The sequence below is a fragment of the Oncorhynchus clarkii genome, chromosome 30 (genome assembly GCF_045791955.1).
Source record: "Oncorhynchus clarkii lewisi isolate Uvic-CL-2024 chromosome 30, UVic_Ocla_1.0, whole genome shotgun sequence".
Taxonomy (NCBI): Eukaryota; Metazoa; Chordata; class Actinopteri; order Salmoniformes; family Salmonidae; genus Oncorhynchus; species Oncorhynchus clarkii.
This window is the reverse complement of record NC_092176.1, coordinates 12972578-12990668: the sequence shown is the minus strand read 5'-3', so window position 1 is coordinate 12990668 and position 18091 is coordinate 12972578. Positions and strand designations below refer to the sequence as shown.

Sequence of the window (18091 nt, the reverse complement as noted above, 5' to 3'; positions counted from 1 at the left end):
TGGTTATAAACTTCTTCCATTTAAGAATGATGGAGGCCACGGTTCTTGGGGACCTTCAATGCTGCAGAAATGTTTTGGTACCCTTCCCCAGATCTGTGCCACAACACAATCCTGTCTCGGAGCTCTACGGATAATTTCTTTGAGCTCATGGGTTAGTTTTTTCTCTGACGTGCACTGTCAACTGTAGGACCTTATGTTTGCCTTTCCAAATCATATCCAATCAATTTATCACAGATGGACGCAAATCAAGTTGTAGAAATATCTCAAAGACAACCAATGGAAACAGGATGCACCTGATCTACATTGAGTCTCATAGCAAAGGGTCTGAATACTTATGTAAATAAGGTATTTGTTTATTTTTTATAAATTTGCAAAGATTTCTAAAAACCTGTTTTCGCTTTGTCATTATGGGCAGATTGTGTAGATTGAGGGAGAAGAAAATATGTAATACATTTTAGAATAAGGCTATAAATGTACCAAATGTGGAAAAAGTCAAGGGGTCTGAATACTTTCCGAATACACCTGAAGTAAATTGACCCATTTCTTCTCTTCCCATCCGATTAGACCAACACTAGATAAATAAAACAAATACAAAAAGTATGACAGTTAAAACATTTTATTGAGCTCATGTCAAATACACATGGCATAAACATAAAGTGGTAAACACAACAAACAAGGGGAATAGGGTGAGATAACAGGATTACCTGGGAAAAACACGATTGAAATGATCAGAGTGTATTGCTTCATGATGTTTTAAATGCACAAAGTCTCTTATGCAAATACAGTGAACACCGGTCTGAGGTGAAATCTAAAGAGTACAAAGCCTACACAATACCATCAATTGTAAACCATATGTCACATAGAAATATATGAATAATACCTGCATTTGTATGCAATCCCAGCATAGCTAATTTGTTGGCAAATCAACCTGCAAACATGACTGCATTGTGTCATTAGTGGTTTGTCATTTGATAGTCTTAAAGTATCGGTCATGACTATGACATTGTTGTTGATGATGATTTATTTGGTGTCGGCTTCAGGGTGGCTCTAATGAACACGACGATCAAAGCAAAGTTGGATTATTAAGCCTGTGGCAAAGCACCCCACCACAATTCAAACATTGATTGTTATGCATAATATTAAATCAACATGCATCAGAACGCTGTCCATTTTTTCTTTCTTTCAGAATAACACTTGATGCCAGATGACTTTAAAGTTTTCCATTCCTTTTCACATGTCAACAATCCAACAGCAAAATCCCATGTAACAGACAAAACAAACCTAGAAACCTTATGCATTTGAAACACATTTCTAACTAATGGTGCAATCACATGCCTCCCAGTAATTTACCACCTGGTGTCACCAAGAGTAAATAGATGGAGGTTAATATCATGAGACTTCTGTCATTCCTTAAAGAAAGAAACACGCTGTCCACAATAGGCTGCGCCAATAACAGAACATTAGATGGCCTTAGTTTGAGATTTTTGCACTCATAATCTGAATGCACATATCAGAATATAAATCTAGGGGTAGACGTGAATTCTACAAGATCTGATTTAAAAAAATAACGGTACACATGCACCAAGAAGCCAAACGTGCCACCCATCCCCCAGAAACAACCTCAAAGGGACAAGTCATGTCAATCACATTTACAGCTCCCATGTAACACTAGACTAAGAACAAATCAAACAACTATAAAACCTAAAAAATGTAATCATTTTAAGTTGAGGTAAATTCAGATGCCAGAAAACCGGTATATCCACTGAATAATCACAGCTTAATTCTTAACAACATAGAACTTTTTGGTTGTTTTGGAAAAAGTTTCATTAAAGCAGAGTGACCTCAGAGTTGACTGACATGATTGGTAACAGACATTGTGATTATCTGGGTAGAGGACCCAGTCAACAAGCACACTGATCAAACCCTCCAGGGAGAGGACAACCGCCAAGAGGGAGTAGAACTAACATAAGGCAGCAGTGATCAAATGACAGGTGTTGAATGACGAAAACATGCTTGACAAGGTTTTGCAGGCAGGCCCGCATTCTGTAGAGGTGACTGAAGATGGGAAACTTGGTGAGAACCTAAGAACCTAAGAAGAACTGGCTTTCATTTGATTTAAATTCTTCAAGCACAACAAACAAATTGCATAAGAAACCTGGTATAAAGTAGAAACTGTTCAGCAGCAGATAAAAAAAAGCTAGTTAATTTACAGTAGTGACATATCTTACATTATATCTTTCCAAATAAATTAAATGAAATCTATAATTCCAGGCAGGAAATGGAGGGAAATATTTGCTGGTAGGTTCTCGCATTCATTCTTCGTTTGAAAAAAAAGAAAAGTGGCTGACCGACCAAATCCCTTGATTGGCAAAAGAAGAGGTACAAAAGCCTAGTCTGAACTGACTATTTTCCTTCTGAAGCCATTTCCTTTAGCTAGATGGAAGAGGGGAAAAACATTCAATGTTTTCTACCACAGTCAAGTATGAAACAGAACAGTCAAAACATTACAAAAATAATGATTGCATTCCGTTAAATAACAACAAGAATGAATAGGTAGGTGAATGTTGCTTACTCACCCTGGAACTTTGCCATTGAGTCTGGGTTCTAGTCAAATGCCATCTCCTGGCTTTTCCGTACACAGCGAGCCACCTTCCTCTTGAATTCACCATTCGGATCCTCCCTCCACTCTTTCTGTGGGACAGGCACAAACTCAATAGCACAATTGTCATTGTCACTTTGACACGGGTTCTGGACGTACTTGGGTATTGTAACACAGTTTAAATACATTTATTATTACAACTCACCGCAGCATCCACATTAGCAGGCGAATCACTGTTAGGGTCGGCCAGCATGGAGATCACACTAATCATAATCGTCTCTACAGTGTGGATTGGAAGCCAACGTTCCTCTGGTTTCTCATAGCCAAACTTGTCCTCTCCTGGCTCATGCAGTATTGAGATACATACATCACCATTCTTTGCCACTAAGAGAGATGAAGTGATTATATACACTAGTAAACAGCAAACTTGGTAGGGGACACAAATCCCACTCCAATGATTCTAAAACGGTTACAGCTCTGGGTTTAGTAAGGCTCATAACGTGAGACCAGTGTGTTTACCATTAGGATGCCAGATTTCAGTGATGAACTTCATCTTGGGAGGCCGTAGTGGATAATCATAGGGAAAGGTCAGGTACGCTTTGAAAAACCCTCCTTCACTGTAAGGGAGAGAACAGAGTAAGCAAAGCATTTCACATTGGGGTAATTTAGCAGATACTCTTATCCACAGCGACTTACAATTAGTGCATTCATCTTAAGATAGCTGGGTGATACAACCACATATCACAGTAAGTACCCTTTCCCTCAGTAAAGTAGTTATCAGCAAAGTCAGTGCTAGTAGGACTATATACACACAGTGTACAAAACATTAAACATCTTCCTAATATTGAGTTGCACCCCCTTTTGCCCTGAGAACAGCCTCAATTCGTCGGGGCATGGACTACAAGGTGTCGAAAGTGTTCTACAGGGATGCTGGTCCATGTTGACTCCAATGCTTCCCACAGTTGTGTCAAGTTGGCAGGATGTCCTTTGGGTGATGGACTATTCTTGATACACACTGGAAACGGTTGAGCTTGAAAATCCCCAGCTGCGTTGCAGTTCTTGACACTCAAATCAGTGTCCCTAGCATCTACTACCATGCCCCGTTCAAAGGCACTGTCATCTTTTGTCTTGCACATTCATCCTCTGAATGGCACACATACACAATCCATGTCTCAATTGTCTCAAGGATTAAAAATCCTTCTTTAACCCGTCTCCTCCCGCCAAGGTTATTTGCACTCTGGGAGGGGGACAATGTGGAGTAGTCAACCGTGATGGAGAGGTCTTGGAGCGGGCAGGCCTTCCCCGGGAAGAAGAGCAGCTACGTCAAGGTCAAAGCTGTCATCATCCCCATTTACCCATCTGAGAGTACATTCAAAGTATGTACTCCTCTTCTTTAGGAATATCAACCTATGTTCTACAGACACATTCTCAAATAAATGTCCTAACTTACAAGAGGGTGTCTTGTGGCCCTATGATGACCACCTCCCATTTGTATATATCCTCATCATCTATTAGGCCAGCTGAAAAGCCCTCCACTGGGTTCTTGTTGAGCTCTGAAATAGAAAGACACAAGGTAACAAAATGCAACAACTAACAAAAAAAGACAAAAGGAACAGTGAAAAGTTGTTTAGACAGGGGTAGAAAAAGAGAGTGACAGGTACCTATTGTCAGTGTGGCCAACTGAAAAGGTGGCCTGTATGTATAGTGTTTAAACAGACATAGCATTTTCACCAATTAGATAAGCAGCTTCAACGTTGGGTCACTCAAAAAGTGGAAGATTTTACATATACTGTACCCATCACTTTGTAGCACAGATAGTTGGATGAAATACAAACAAACCTTGCTTACACTTCAAAGCGAGGGCACATATTTCAGCCTTGTGGGAAAAAAACGGACAAAAAGTTTTAATTCCACCATGGAAAACACACGGCCATCAGACACCAGTCCAGGTCCACTCACCAGCATTATTTCCTTTCATAATTTGAACAGGGCGAGGGAACTCAAAGCACACACAAGCTGCATTCAGTAACAATATTCTTATTTGTCTTATAAATAGAAGGCAGATGCTCCCTGACAACACAAGGAACTTTGATCCTATTAAAAGGGCAGGGGAGACTAGCCCATGCAAGCTGCATTTAGTCAAATTAACTTCTTCAGGGTCGGGGGCAGTATTCGGAAGTTTGGATGAAAGAGGTTCCCAAAGTAAACTGCCTGTTACTCAGGTCCAGAAGCTAGGATATGCATATAATAGTGGTAATGGTAGTATTTGATAGAAAACACTCTAAGGTTTCTAAAACTGTTAAAATAATGTATGTGAGTATAACAGAACTGATATGGCAGGCGAAAACCCCAGGACAATCCATCAGGAATTTTATTTTTTGGAGCTCACCACGGATTTTTATGGCTCTCTATGGGAATATAAAAGGAATACATCCCAGAGTGCAGTTCCTAGGGCTTCCAGTAGATGTCAGTCTTTAGAAAGAGTTTGTTTTTTGAAAAACTCGCTAGAATTTGTAGTTTAAGTGGCTCCCATTTTGGCTGTAGTGTTTTTACGTGAGCGTGGATGAGAGTGCGCACTTCATTATCTATCTCCGGTAATGAACATACTATTCTCCGTCTTACATTGTATCATTTATTTACATATTAGGGTACCTGAGGATTGATTAGAAATGTTGTTTGGACGAGGTTTATTGGTAACTTACAGGATTCATTTGTATGCATTTTGAACGAGGAAAACCGGTGGATTACTGAGTCAAGCGCGCCAACTAAACTGACTTTTTTGGGATATGAAGGACTTTATCAAACAAAATAACCATTTGCAACCTGATGAAGATCTTCAAAAGGTACGTGATTTATTTTATCGCTATTTCTGACTTTCGTGACACCTCTGGTTGGAAAATGTATGTAATGCTTTTGTGTGCGGGGCAGTATCCTCAGATAATCGCATGGTGTGCGTTCGCCGTAAAGCCTTTTTGAAATCTGACAAAGCGGCTGGATTAACAAGAAGTTAAGCTTATAAGTGATGTATGACACCTGTATTTTCATGAATGTTTAATATTACGATTTTTGTAATTTGAATTACGCGCTCTGCAATTTCACCGGATGTTGGCCAGGTGGGACGGTAGCGAATATCCCTTTGAGCATGGTCAAGTTATTAATTACACTTTGGGTGGTGTATGAATACACCCAGTCACTACAAAGATAAAGGTGTCCTTCCGAACTCAGTTGCCGGAGAGGAAGAAAACCGCTCAGGGATTTCACCATGAGGCCAATGGTGACTTTAAAACAGAGTTTAATAGCTGTGACGGGAGAAAACTGAGGATGGATCAACAACATTGTAGTTACTCCACAATTCTAACTTTAATGACGGAGTGAAACAGAGGAAGCCTGTACAGAATAAAAATATTCCAAAACATGCATCCTGTTTGCAATAAGATACTAAAGTAAAACTGCAACAACAACAAAAAAGGCATAGAAATGAACTTTATGTCTTGAATAAAGAGTAATGTTTGGGGCAAATCCAACACAACATATCACTGAAAATCTTCACATTTTCAAGCATGGTGGTGGCTGCATCATGTTATGGGTATGCTTGTCATCAGCAAGGAATAGGGAGTTTTTGTGTGGTTTTTTTTACAAAAAAAACCTGGTTCAGTCAGCTTTTCAACAGACACTGGGAGACAAATTCACCATCCAGCAGGATAATAACCTAAAACAAAGGACAAATACACACTGGAGTTGTTTACCAAAACAACATTGAATGTTCCTGAGTGGCCTGGTTACAGTTGACTTAAGCCGGCTTGAAAATCTATAGCAAGACATGACAATGGCTGCCTAGCAATGATCAACAACCAAATTGAAAGAATTTGAAGTAGTTTTAAAAGAATAATGTGCAAATGTTGAACAATCCAAGTGTGCAAGCTCTTCGAGACTTACCCAGAGAGACTCTGCTGTAATCGCTGCGAAAGGTTATCCTAACATGTATTGACTCAGGGGTGTGAATACTTATGTAAATTGGATATTTATATATTTCATTTTTAATACATTTGCAGAAATGTCTAAAAACATGTTATCATTTTGTCATTATTGGGGTATTGTGTGTAGATGGGTGAAAGGAAAAAAGCGATTGAATCCATTTTGAATTCAGTCTATAACAACAAAATGTGGAAAAAGTCAAGGGTTATGAATACTTTCTGAAGGCACTCTATAGCAGAATTAAAACAGGTATTGTTAAAGCCATTTTAATTAAATTACTTTCTGACAGCATCCCTTTTGATTTAAACAAAGCTTTCCATAGATGTTTGCCTATGGAAGAAGTGGACAAAGTTACTTTTTGTACCTGAATGCAAGAATATTCAGAAGATAAAGGTGCTCAAAGTTGACTCATTTTACATACCTCACCATACCATAAGACATCCATGTCTTCATCACTGGAAAATATAAATGGTTGAGTTTTATATCATTTAAAAAGCTTACAAAGAGTGTTGTCAAACTAAAACTAAGTTCAATCAAAATTGCCATTTTTAAACCTTTGATGTCAATGACCTTAAAACAACTAAACTCTGATTATTTTCATATTCGCATGTTGTAGCTTAGACCTCATTTCAGATCATCTAAGGTGTTTGTGTTGTGCCTAATATCAGTTGAGAAACAAAATTCTCTTGAATACAGAGTGGGTGTCACTTCACCAATATAATTCATAAAATTGACCTATTCCTTCAGACCACTGCAATTTAGCTGGTACACCATTGAACTTGAATACAATGTTTTACTTGAATTTACTACCCCAAAGATGACCACCTCTCCACGTCGAATGTCAACTTAAATTGTAATTTCTATGATCTATATTTCTATGATTTCAAAAGGTTTCCTAAAGAAGATTGACAGTATAATTTAAAACAACAGTTCCCATTCAAGTCAACATTTGCTGATGTGTGGAGCTCCAGCGATCTTTGTGGTACAAATTTGAGTACATTTATCAGCCAAAACATGACATTCACCATGTATTAAAAAGCATGTTGTGTCTCAACCGATTGTGGTCACAACAGAAAAAACAGATATGTCAAATAGGGTCTAAACTACAACATACGCAGATTTGAAAAAAATCGATGTTTACGCGTTTAGATAATTGACGTTAAGGTTAAAATAAAAGTAATTAAAAAATATATAATACCAAAAATTCTGAAATTATAAAACGAAATCAACCTCAACCTTTTATATTTTGCAGTGATGATGGTGGGGTACCCAAAATGGGTCAACTTTGGTTACCTTAACATCTTGAACATTTTGGCATTCAGGTCCAAATAGTAACTTTCTGAGCACTTATACAATGAGCAAATGTGTATGGTAGGTTTCGTTCAAATCACAAGGGGTGTTGTCAAAAAGTGATTGAATTCAAATAGATTTACCCGTATACGCTAGCTGTCAACCCCTAATGGAGTTAGCTACAGTGAATGTATGCCATTGCCAGAACGAGTGAACAGGATAACAATGATGTGATGTTCCCACCATTGTCAGATGGGCCTGGGGACGATTATTCCTTTGTTCCTTGGCTAGCTTGTCAGCTAGCTAATAACAAGCCAGATCATGTTTACAGCCCACTAGGGTTGTGCTTCACTGCAGACAGAGGTTGGTGTAAGATTAGGTTAGGGCTAAATTAGATAGTTATTTCCTCTATAGCTCGAATCAGTAACAAAATGTTGACTTCCTAGCTAGCCAACTAACGTAACGTTGGTGTCGTTCTCATTGACAGTCAATATGTTAAACTAGCTAACTCGCTGGTTTAGACTACGTCAATGCATAGATTGGGTTAGTCGTGCAGTTGAATTCCGTCATCTTAACATGATAATTAAGCGGAAAATATATAACTAGACTGTGTTTACAGCCAAGATCATTGCACTAATGTAAACAAACAATCGTGGCTGCCCTCGTTGAACCCGGCGGATGGTTAGCTAGGCTAGATAGCTACGTAGCTTGGGGGTCTCTTTCTTTCTTTAAACCTTTGTCTTACCTGCCAATTGCTTTCGAAGAAGTAATGCTGATTGTTCAGTCATTGTATGTGGGCTTCAACCAAAAAAATAATAATGTGCTGCCAAACACTGAGAGAAATAATAAATTCAAATTGGCAACTAGATAGGCTACCTCCGTGTTATGACAGGATAGTGGTAAGATTTGTTCCAACAGCGCTTGGGCAGAAACTATAGCTGGCTAGACTTTTCTCCTGATCATGAAAACTTTGAGTGGGTATCAAAAAGCATTTAAAACGATGTACAATTTAAATAATTTACACTAAGGAGAAGAAAAAAATATTTAATATGTATGACACATGTATCAAAGATAGGATGTTGTTTTTTATAAAAACGAAACATAATTCATGGGTCCTTCAACTTGCCAACTTCCGGCGCTATATTTAATACATCGCAGTTTGTGATGAAAGCTAGTAAGTAACTGACTAACTGCAATCGTATAACTTTAGATTTTTTATCTCAAAGATACCCATCAAAATACATCGAAATGAACGTCATAGATCATGTACGGGATATGGCCGCTGCGGGGCTACACTCAAATGTTCGGATAATGAGTAGTTTACTGCTGACAATGAGCAATAACAATCCGTAAGTATTAGCTTGTTAGCTGACTAGCTAACGTTATTACTGAACATCCACATTTTATCTAACTAACTAGCTATTCATTCCGTTCGATCAGCTTTGAAAGCATATAATTCTGTACAATTGGTAAAAACGTGTCCTAATGAATGCATGTTGATCGTCACGAGACAAGTTGAAGTTGACAAGAAATCACTTGTAGCAAGCTAGCTAACGTTAACTAGATCGCTTAAGATGGGTGTAAATGTAATAAGATGGATTAATTCTGGCGTTGTGAATGTTGTATGTTGATTGCTATTGATCTTGACCACAAGTTATTGTCAGTCTAATACTGTGCCATTGATGCGCGTGCCACATTTTCTTGCAGAGAGCTGTTCTCACCATCCCAGAAGTACCAGTTGCTGGTTTACCATGCAGATGCCATCTTCCATGACAAGGAGTACCGTAATGCTGCCTGCAAGTACAACATGGCACTGCAGCAGAAGAAAGTGCTCAGCAAAACGTCCAAAGTTCGCCCATCTACCGGGGGAACGGCATCCTCCATACAGTCACAGGTGTGCAAGGCTCCCAACTCTGTCAATTACAACATATCTATATTAGCAACACGCATTAATGTCATTAATTTAAAATAATGCACATTTGACTGACCTGCTCTACAGACAGTATTCAGTGCATTCAGAAAGTATTCAGACCCATTCACCTTTTCCACATTTTGTTGTTAACCCCCCCCCCTGCCCACACACACAATACCCCATAGTGAAGCAAAAACACGTTTTGAAAAATGGTTTGCAAATGTATTAAATAAAAAACTGAAATTACATTTACATAAGTATTCAGACCATTTACTCAGTACTTTGTTGAAGCATATTTGGCAGCGATTACAGCCTCTAGTCTTCTTGTTTATGACACTACAAGCTTGGCACACCTGTCTTTAGGGAGGTTCTCCCATTCTTCTCTGCAGATCCTCTCCGGTCTCTCCAGAGATGTTCGATCGGCTTGAAGTCGGCGCTGGCTTAAGTTTGTTGTCCTTTTGGAAGGTGAACCTTAGCTCCAGTCCAAGGTCCTGAGCGCTCTGGAGCAGGTCTTCATCAGGGATCTCTGTACTTTGCTCCGTTCATCTTTCCCTCGATCCTGACAAGTTTCCCAGTACCTGCTGCTGAAAAACATCCCCACAGCATGATGCTGCCACCCCCATGCTTCACCGTAGGGATGGTATTGGCCAGGTGATGAGTGGTGCCTGGTTTCCTCCAGACGTGACGCTTAGCATTGAGGCCAAATAGTTAAATATTGGTTTCATCAGACCAGAGAATCTTGTTTCTCATGGTTTAAGTCCTAGGTGCCTTTTGGCAACTCCAAGGGGGCTGTCGTGCCTCTTACTGAGGAGTGGCTTCTGTCTGGCCACTCTACCATAAAAGCCTGATTGGTGGAGTGCTGCAGAGATGGTTGTCCTTCTGGAAGGTTTTCCCATTACCACAGAGGAGCTCTGTCAGAGTGACCATCAGGTTCTTGGTTACCTCCCTGACCAAGGCCCTTCTCCCCCGATTGCTCAGTTTGGCCAGGCTGCCAGCTCTAGGAAGAGTCTTAGTGGTTCTAAACTTCTTCCATTTAAGAATAATGGTCACCACTGTGTTCTTGGGGACCTTCACTGCTGCAGAAATGTTTTGTTATGCTTCCCTAGATCTGTGCCTCAACACAATCCCGTCTCGAGCTCTATGCACAATTCCTTCGACCTCATGGCTTGTTTTTTGCTCTGACATGCACTGTCAACTGTGGGACCTTTTATAGACAGGTGTGCCTTTCCAATCATGTCCAATAAATTGGACTTTAGCACAGGTGGACTCCAATGAAGTTGAAGAAACATCTCAATGATGATCAATGGAAACTGGATACACCTGAACTCAATTTCAAGTCTCATAGCAAAGGGTCTGAATACTTATGTAAATAAGGTATTTCTGTTAATTTTTTATATATAAATTTGCAAAAATGTCTAAACCTGTTTTCGCTTTGTCATTATGGGGTATTGTGTATCGATTGATGAGGAAAACAATTCATTTAATACATTTTAAATTAGGCTGTAACGTAACCAAATGTGGAATAAGTGAAGGGGTCTGAATTCTTTCCGAATGCACTGTACATAGTTGTGCACAATGTGCTGGAAGGAATCACATTGCCTTCTGAATTGACCAATGACATTTTTATTTTTCCCAGAGTTTGCCCTCAGAGATTGAGGTAAAGTATAAGATTGCAGAGTGCTACACCATCCTGAAGCTGGATAAGGATGCCATTGCAGTGCTTGATGGGATTCCATCTAGACAGAGAACCCCAAAGGTAGGCAGCCAAGTTCGAGGTCTCCTCCTGAAAGCCCCCCCCCCATCTTCTCTCAATGTCAGCTAAGCTTGCAGTGCCGTTTATGACTATTTCAATAAAGTAAAGTAGCCGAGATTCTTGCGAGGTTTTGCATATTTGTTTATCCATTTCAGATCAACATGATGCTGGCAAATCTGTACAGGAAGGCTGGACAGGAACGCTCTGCTGTCACAAGCTACAAAGAGGTCCTGAGACAGTGTCCTCTGGCACTGGATGCCATCATTGGTATGGACTAGTGACTGGGATGTTTCTGTAGTGCATCCCACAGACATTCCAACACCCTGTGTTATTGTGCTCTACGTTTTGAAGGGTTCTTTTACCTCCTTGTCTGTTGTAGGTCTCCTGTCTCTGTCAGTGAAGGGAGCTGAGGTGGCATCCATGACAATGGATGTGATCCAGAGTATTCCCAACCTGGACTGGCTCTCTGCATGGATCAAAGCCTATGCTTTCATACATGCAGGGGACAACCACAGAGCAATCAACACCATCTGGTGAGCAGACCAGTGCCTCACCGCCATGGAGGCGTTATTCATTTCATGAATCATCATCTCTGGTATTGTTAAGCTCGGGCTCTCATCCTGGGTATTTGTCTGTTCCCTGACTCTCCTTTTCAGCTCTCTGGAGAAAAAGTCTTTACTGCGGGACAATGTGGACCTGCTGGTGAGCCTGGCAGATGTGTACTTCAGGGCAGGCGACACAAAGAACTCCATCCTGAAGTTTGAGCAGGCCCAGATGCTGGACCCTTATCTGATCAAAGGTACTGGACAGCTGGTATCAGAAAAACCCTTCATATACATTCGTTTCTTAGTACTCACTAAGCCAGGCTAGCGATGCTCTAACTAATTATATATATTGATATGAATTATTTGGACTAATTCAGTTATGTTGTCTATATTTGCTGTCAGGCATGGATGTATATGGCTACCTTATGGCACGTGAGGGGCACCTGGAGGATGTTGAGGTCCTTGGAGGAAGACTGTTCAACATCTCAGATCAGCATGCAGAGCCCTGGGTCATATCTGGGTAAGTGATCTTCAGTGACCAGAAATAAACGTATGATAAGATCCAAGTCATTGAAATACTAAATTAAGTGCAGTTTTTATTTTTATTAATCTATAATAACGTGTTTGTATTTTGTTATAACAGTTATTAACATTTTAAAAAGCCTGTTTTTCAGTCTACGTACACTAAATACATGTTCCTACCCATCTGATTTTGGTGGCTCAGATGTCACAGCTTCTACAGTAAGCGCTACTCCCGGGCCCTCTACCTGGGTGCCAAGGCCATCCAGCTGAACAGCAACAGTGTGCAGGCCCTCCTCCTGAAGGGGGCAGCACTGAGGAACATGGGCCGAGTGCAGGAGGCCATCATCCACTTTAGAGAGGCCATGCGCCTGGCGCCATGCCGTCTGGACTGCTACGAAGGCAAGGGGACCTATTTGTTATGATAATCATTCTAATGAAAATCTGTTTTAAACTTGGGAACAGCCCCCACATCAAACATCCAATGCAAGTTTGCTTGCAAATTGGTTTGTAGTTTTGTACGTCTCAGAGGGTAGAACATGGCGCTTGCATTGCCAAGGTTGTGGGTTCTATTCCTGGGGCCTAAAATACTCAACATTTTGCACACATTACTCTAAGTCACTTAGGATAAAAGCGTCTGCTAAATGGCATATATTATTTGTTGCTACTAGTATTGAGGTAATAATGAGACTTCTGTCCTCAGGTCTGATTGACTGTTACCTGGCATCCAATGGGATCCGAGAGGCGATGGGGATGGCCAATAACATCTATAAAACCCTGGGAGCGAATGCCCAGACTCTAACCATTCTGGCCACAGTCTGCCTGGAGGATCCTGTGACCCAGGAGAAGGCCAAAACCCTGCTGGACAAGGCGCTAGCTCAGAGGCCTGACTACACCAAGGCTGTGGTCAAAAAGGCAGAGCTGCTAAGTATGTGGCTTGGTACCTATTCTTATCAGCTGTTGTGCTGTAGAGATTTACAACCATTGCATCTTCATAAGTGTAAGGGAAAAGATTTTGGATATTGTTTGTTGTCCTATTTCAGGTCGGGAACAGAAATATGAGGAAGGGATTGCTCTTCTCCGGAATGCCTTAGCCAATCAGAGTGACTGTGTGCTGCACAGAATGCTGGGGGATTTCCTTGTGGCGGTCAATGATTATCAAGAGGCAATGGACCAATACAGCATAGCACTTAGGTAATGTTACACCCAAGTCCAGTGTTTTACACACCTCATGAAACGTTAAAGCACTGTCACCCGTAGGCCTATTTTAAATGTTGCACTTTTGATCTTGAGAATGCCCATGTTTCTCTATCATCTGACACTGTTGGTCTCTCAGCCTGGACCCAAATGACCAGAAGTCTCTGGAAGGAATGCAGAAGATGGAGAAGGAGGAGAGCCCTGCTGATGCCACTGTGGAGTTGGATGGGGATGACATGGAGGGCAGTGGGGAGGATGGAGACCTGGAAGGCAGTGACAGTGAGGCAGCCCAGTGGGCAGACCAGGAGCAGTGGTTTGGCATGCAGTGACCCAGCAGGCCCACTGCAGCGATCCCAAGGGCACAGAGGGGGGCAGGGGGAATAAACCACACATGGGCATCCTGATGTACTGCTCTAGTCACCCACTCCATATGGGTGTGTATAGCCCCATCCCAGGGTTATATAGAAGTCAGCATAGCAGCCCCTGATTTTTTGGGATGGACGCATCATTTTACTCATGACTCCGATGGGCAGAGAATTCAGTAAGCTTAACTCCGCCTTTCCTAGTTTGCGATCGTCACTGATTAGTTGACATGTGAAAATGTTACTTATGTCCTAGAGTAAAGGAGACGAGGTGAGGCGGCCGTTTAGGATTGCTGGGTCATGGCCTTTGAGTTTGCTTGTTTTCTCTCTGGTAAACAGGAAATCTTATGAAACCAGTGACGTTAGTTAATTTGTTGCTTTACCCCTGTAACATTTGCACGTATTAACATGCTTCTCTTAAGAAAAATCTTGGTGTGTAACTGGTGACATTTTCCCTTTCTCTCAATGTTTAACGTGTCAATCATGTGGTCATTTCATTTGACTCACATTCTTTGCAAAGTAATGTTACTAGTTTAATGCGAATGTGTATAAGCATGTATTGTATATATGTTTTGAAGATATACATTAAAATCATGACAAGGTCTCATGACCTGACATTCCTTTATTACAAAGTTTGTGGTAATTTGCTTTAGTGACCAGTTGAGGAGCAACTCTAAAACATCTTTGTATTTAGGCTACAAGCAAGGTAGCTTCAAATGAAGACCTCTCCAACCTGGCATATAGACGATAAGCAACACATCATGTATAATCGCTTTATTTACCTGAAACCACAAATCATGTGATACATAATACAATCGTCAGCTCGGCGAACACGTGCCATTGAAGGGACTGACTGCTTTCGAGATAATGTATGTATCACCGCACCTCCGCCCTTCCCAGATACTGCAAATAGTCTGGTTATTTTACACATCCTATTCAAAAAAAGATTTCCTTAGGAAAAGATAGGCATTTCAGCTTATAACATTTGTACTATTGTTTGTAAATGAATGTCTTTAATTTATCAATACTATACATTAACTATTACACATCTGATCAAATAATTTACTGCTTCAGAGGACATGCATCATGGAATATTGTACATTAATATAAAACTATGACATTAAGTTTAAGATGGCATGAGAACTCTCTTGTCTAGTTTGAAGGCTCCCCATGCAGTAAGGATTGAGGGACTTGGGATTGGTTCATTTGATTCCAAAAACACTATGCCCATTCTGTTAAATATTTACCATTTGATTATTAGTACTTTTTTTTTGTGATGGAATTGCTTATGAAATGTATCAATCATGTCTTGATATTTCTTTATTGACATGCAGGTCTTGGAAGATGTGGTGCTGCTCAAAAAACACATGCACAACACAAACAAAACCTTACAGTTCCTGCAAGGGATTTAGAGGGGCGGGTTTACACGGCACTAGCTGCAGAGAGAGAACAGAGAAAGACAGAGAGAGAAACCAATCAGAGGACGACAGAAATATGGCATAGGTCAAAGAAGCAAAAGGTGCAAACCAGAGGCATGGCTTCCTCACTAGGCATTTAAAAAGGCATGGTGAACAAAAAGCCATTATTAAAAGGTAATCTACTGCTTAATTTTCTACTTACAGTTATAATGTCTAGGGCCATGCCACGTGCAAGCAGGATGGGAATAAATGCAGTAAGCCATATTAAGTGAAACACTATGACCTGCGAGTCGCATGTCAGAGCTAAAATCTTGCTACCAGTAATGACGCTTTACACATCAATCCCTTATTAAAAACAGACTTGATCCAGGTGGAACTAAGACAGACACAGGGTCTTAATCCTATAGTGTAGGTTTGGCTGGCACTTAGTGACAAAGGGATGTTGAAATGAAGGCGCCTCCAATTTTCCTCCATATTACAAGATCCTGCCGATTGCCTCTGCTGGCTGATAGATAGGACCAATTGGTAATATCACTCATGGAATGGTACCCTTAATAGAATGTATCAAAGACCAAGAGCACAGACTTGACACTTATTCTTTCAATAAGGAGAAGAGTTACTGCTGTCAGACTCAGACAGCAAGGCTTGGTGTGTGACAGTGCCAGGATGAGAGGAGACATTAGTGGGCAGAAAGCATGCAGGCAGAGGGTACTCACTCTGTTGGGTTAACAGGCAGAAGGCATTGGAAGAAATAGCAGTTAGGTTTAAGAAAACTCAAGCGCTTACTGGCCTGGTATCGGCGAGGGCATGCTTTCCAGGAATACCTACCTACAGTGTGTCTAAAACACACTCAAGTAAACTAGTGTAAAGGTATGGAGCATCTGTAAAACTCCATGCACATAGATACTATTTTGTGTGATATGTACAGATATACAGACTCTTCGACCAGCCAGTCATCTTAGCCTTTTAGAGTTGGGCCTATATACTATGGCCAAAGCAGACTCCACTTAGTGACACACCCAAACAGGCAATCCAGACCACATAAAGGTCCCATCAAGCATCCATCTTGTGCTCAACTGATAAGATAAATCAGCCCCTTGGTGCATTTATATATGTTCAAGTACAGTATGTGCACAATATACATAATCTATATCATAATTATTGTAATAAAGAAACTACAGTGCCCGTAAATGAAAGCTAAACCTAAAGAAAAAGTGAACCTTTATGGGAATAACAATAGATTATGTTGTGTTCAAGTGTTTAACGACAGGCTTGTCTATATAAAATAATTGCTTTGAATCGAACTAAGGTAACATTTCGTCCTAACCCCACTCCAGGAACATAAAAAAAAACACAGATTCAACTTTTTAAAAAGCTCTTAAAATAACATGAAAGGCAAATGAGGGCTTTCTATTTCTTTCTGCAAAAGCAAAATGGTGCATACCTCAACACTCAATATGACAATGTTTATGAAAAGCTTAGTGAGAAACACGGGTAGTTATCAATAGTCATATTATTAGCGTTGAGGTAGCTGTGCCTAGTGCAGAAAAGAAACATGGAGATCAAACAGTAAGGAAATCTCAGTTCCTCATGCCAGGGCAGAATACATGCATGTTTTTGTGCAGACTTCTGAGTCAGTGCAAATGATGGTCCTTACAGTTACGACACACCATACTTATCCACAAGGTCTTTAGAGGTCAAAGTTCACACTGAAAACAAGAGTCAAACGTCTAAGTCCTGTGCACGTCGCTTATGGGTCCCGACTGCCCCCCCCCCACCCGTTCCCAAAGCTACAAAAATCTTCATCCTGATAAAATAGTGTTAATTCTCTGTAGACGTCTCATAAATAGATGATTTTTATGCCTGTTCAAAAAAGGGGGGCAAAAAAAACAAACACAACCAACAGCTTGATATTAAACAAAGACACATGGACAAGTGATTAACCTCAGGAAATAGTGAACGGTAAAAAAAACTGAATGGACAAAAATGTCCTGGAGACAAACCTAGGAGAGGGCTCACAGATAGCATCTGTCATCCACACAGGTACAAATGTTGACTTGAGCGCCCACTGCAGTTGATGTGGTTGTTGTAGTTGATCCTGGTTAATGGGGGGGGGGGGGTTAGACGTGTGTTAATCTCCACTCACACTGGTGCATTGAGAGGGTTGTGTGCTGGAGTCAGGACCAGAACAGGGCAGACACGTTAGTGTCGATGCTGTAGAGCCACAGCACCAGCGGGAGGGTAATGCCCACAAAGGGCCAGGAGATGCCCTCCGTGCATGCAGAGGGGGACCAGCCTTTGCCGGATGACTTATACTCTGGCTGGTTACCGGGTTCCAGGTAGTTCCTGGCCACGAACTTAAGCAGCTCATCAAGCAGGATGACGGGCAGGGAGATCTTCAACACCACCAGCCACTGGGTCAGGTCCAGAGGGGTGATCTGAAAAATGACCTGGAGAGGTGGAGGAAGAGGGATGAAAAGAGTGAGAATGGGGCAGCTAGAGAATGACCTGGGTTGAGAGG

General features: G+C 40.9%; 3 protein-coding genes across 4 annotated transcripts in view; 1 reads left to right on the top strand and 2 right to left on the bottom strand.

The window, feature by feature from the left end:
• Positions 1-600: 600 nt before the first annotated feature.
• LOC139389689 (ubiquitin-conjugating enzyme E2 G1-like) lies at positions 601-8787 on the bottom strand. Its single transcript, XM_071136576.1, has 6 exons — positions 8610-8787; positions 4050-4152; positions 3119-3216; positions 2805-2983; positions 2577-2691; positions 601-2433 (listed from the first exon to the last, which is right to left on the bottom strand). The coding sequence occupies exons 1-5, from the start codon at positions 8650-8652 to the stop codon at positions 2605-2607; spliced, it is 510 nt and encodes a 169-aa protein (XP_070992677.1). The 5' UTR covers positions 8653-8787; the 3' UTR covers positions 601-2433; positions 2577-2604.
• A 204-nt stretch (positions 8788-8991) lies between these two features.
• Positions 8992-14756, top strand: LOC139389688 (anaphase-promoting complex subunit 7). Its single transcript, XM_071136575.1, has 11 exons — positions 8992-9213; positions 9572-9758; positions 11413-11532; positions 11685-11796; positions 11909-12062; positions 12186-12328; positions 12477-12594; positions 12799-12995; positions 13297-13521; positions 13637-13787; positions 13930-14756. Exons 1-11 carry the CDS (start codon positions 9113-9115, stop codon positions 14117-14119), a joined length of 1698 nt encoding a protein of 565 aa, XP_070992676.1. The 5' UTR covers positions 8992-9112; the 3' UTR covers positions 14120-14756.
• A 155-nt stretch (positions 14757-14911) lies between these two features.
• The window catches only part of LOC139389686 (sarcoplasmic/endoplasmic reticulum calcium ATPase 2-like), a 47426-nt gene continuing 44246 nt past the window's right edge, over positions 14912-18091 (bottom strand). The window contains exons 20-21 of one of the 2 annotated variants that reach the window (XM_071136574.1): positions 17900-18020; positions 14912-15588 (exon numbers count right to left, since the gene is read on the bottom strand). In XM_071136574.1, coding sequence (XP_070992675.1) covers positions 15575-15588; positions 17900-18020 — 135 coding nt within the window. In that variant the 3' untranslated portion in view covers positions 14912-15574. Of the gene's footprint in view, positions 18021-18091 lie in introns of both variants that reach the window. The other variant, XM_071136573.1, reaches the window with a different exon arrangement.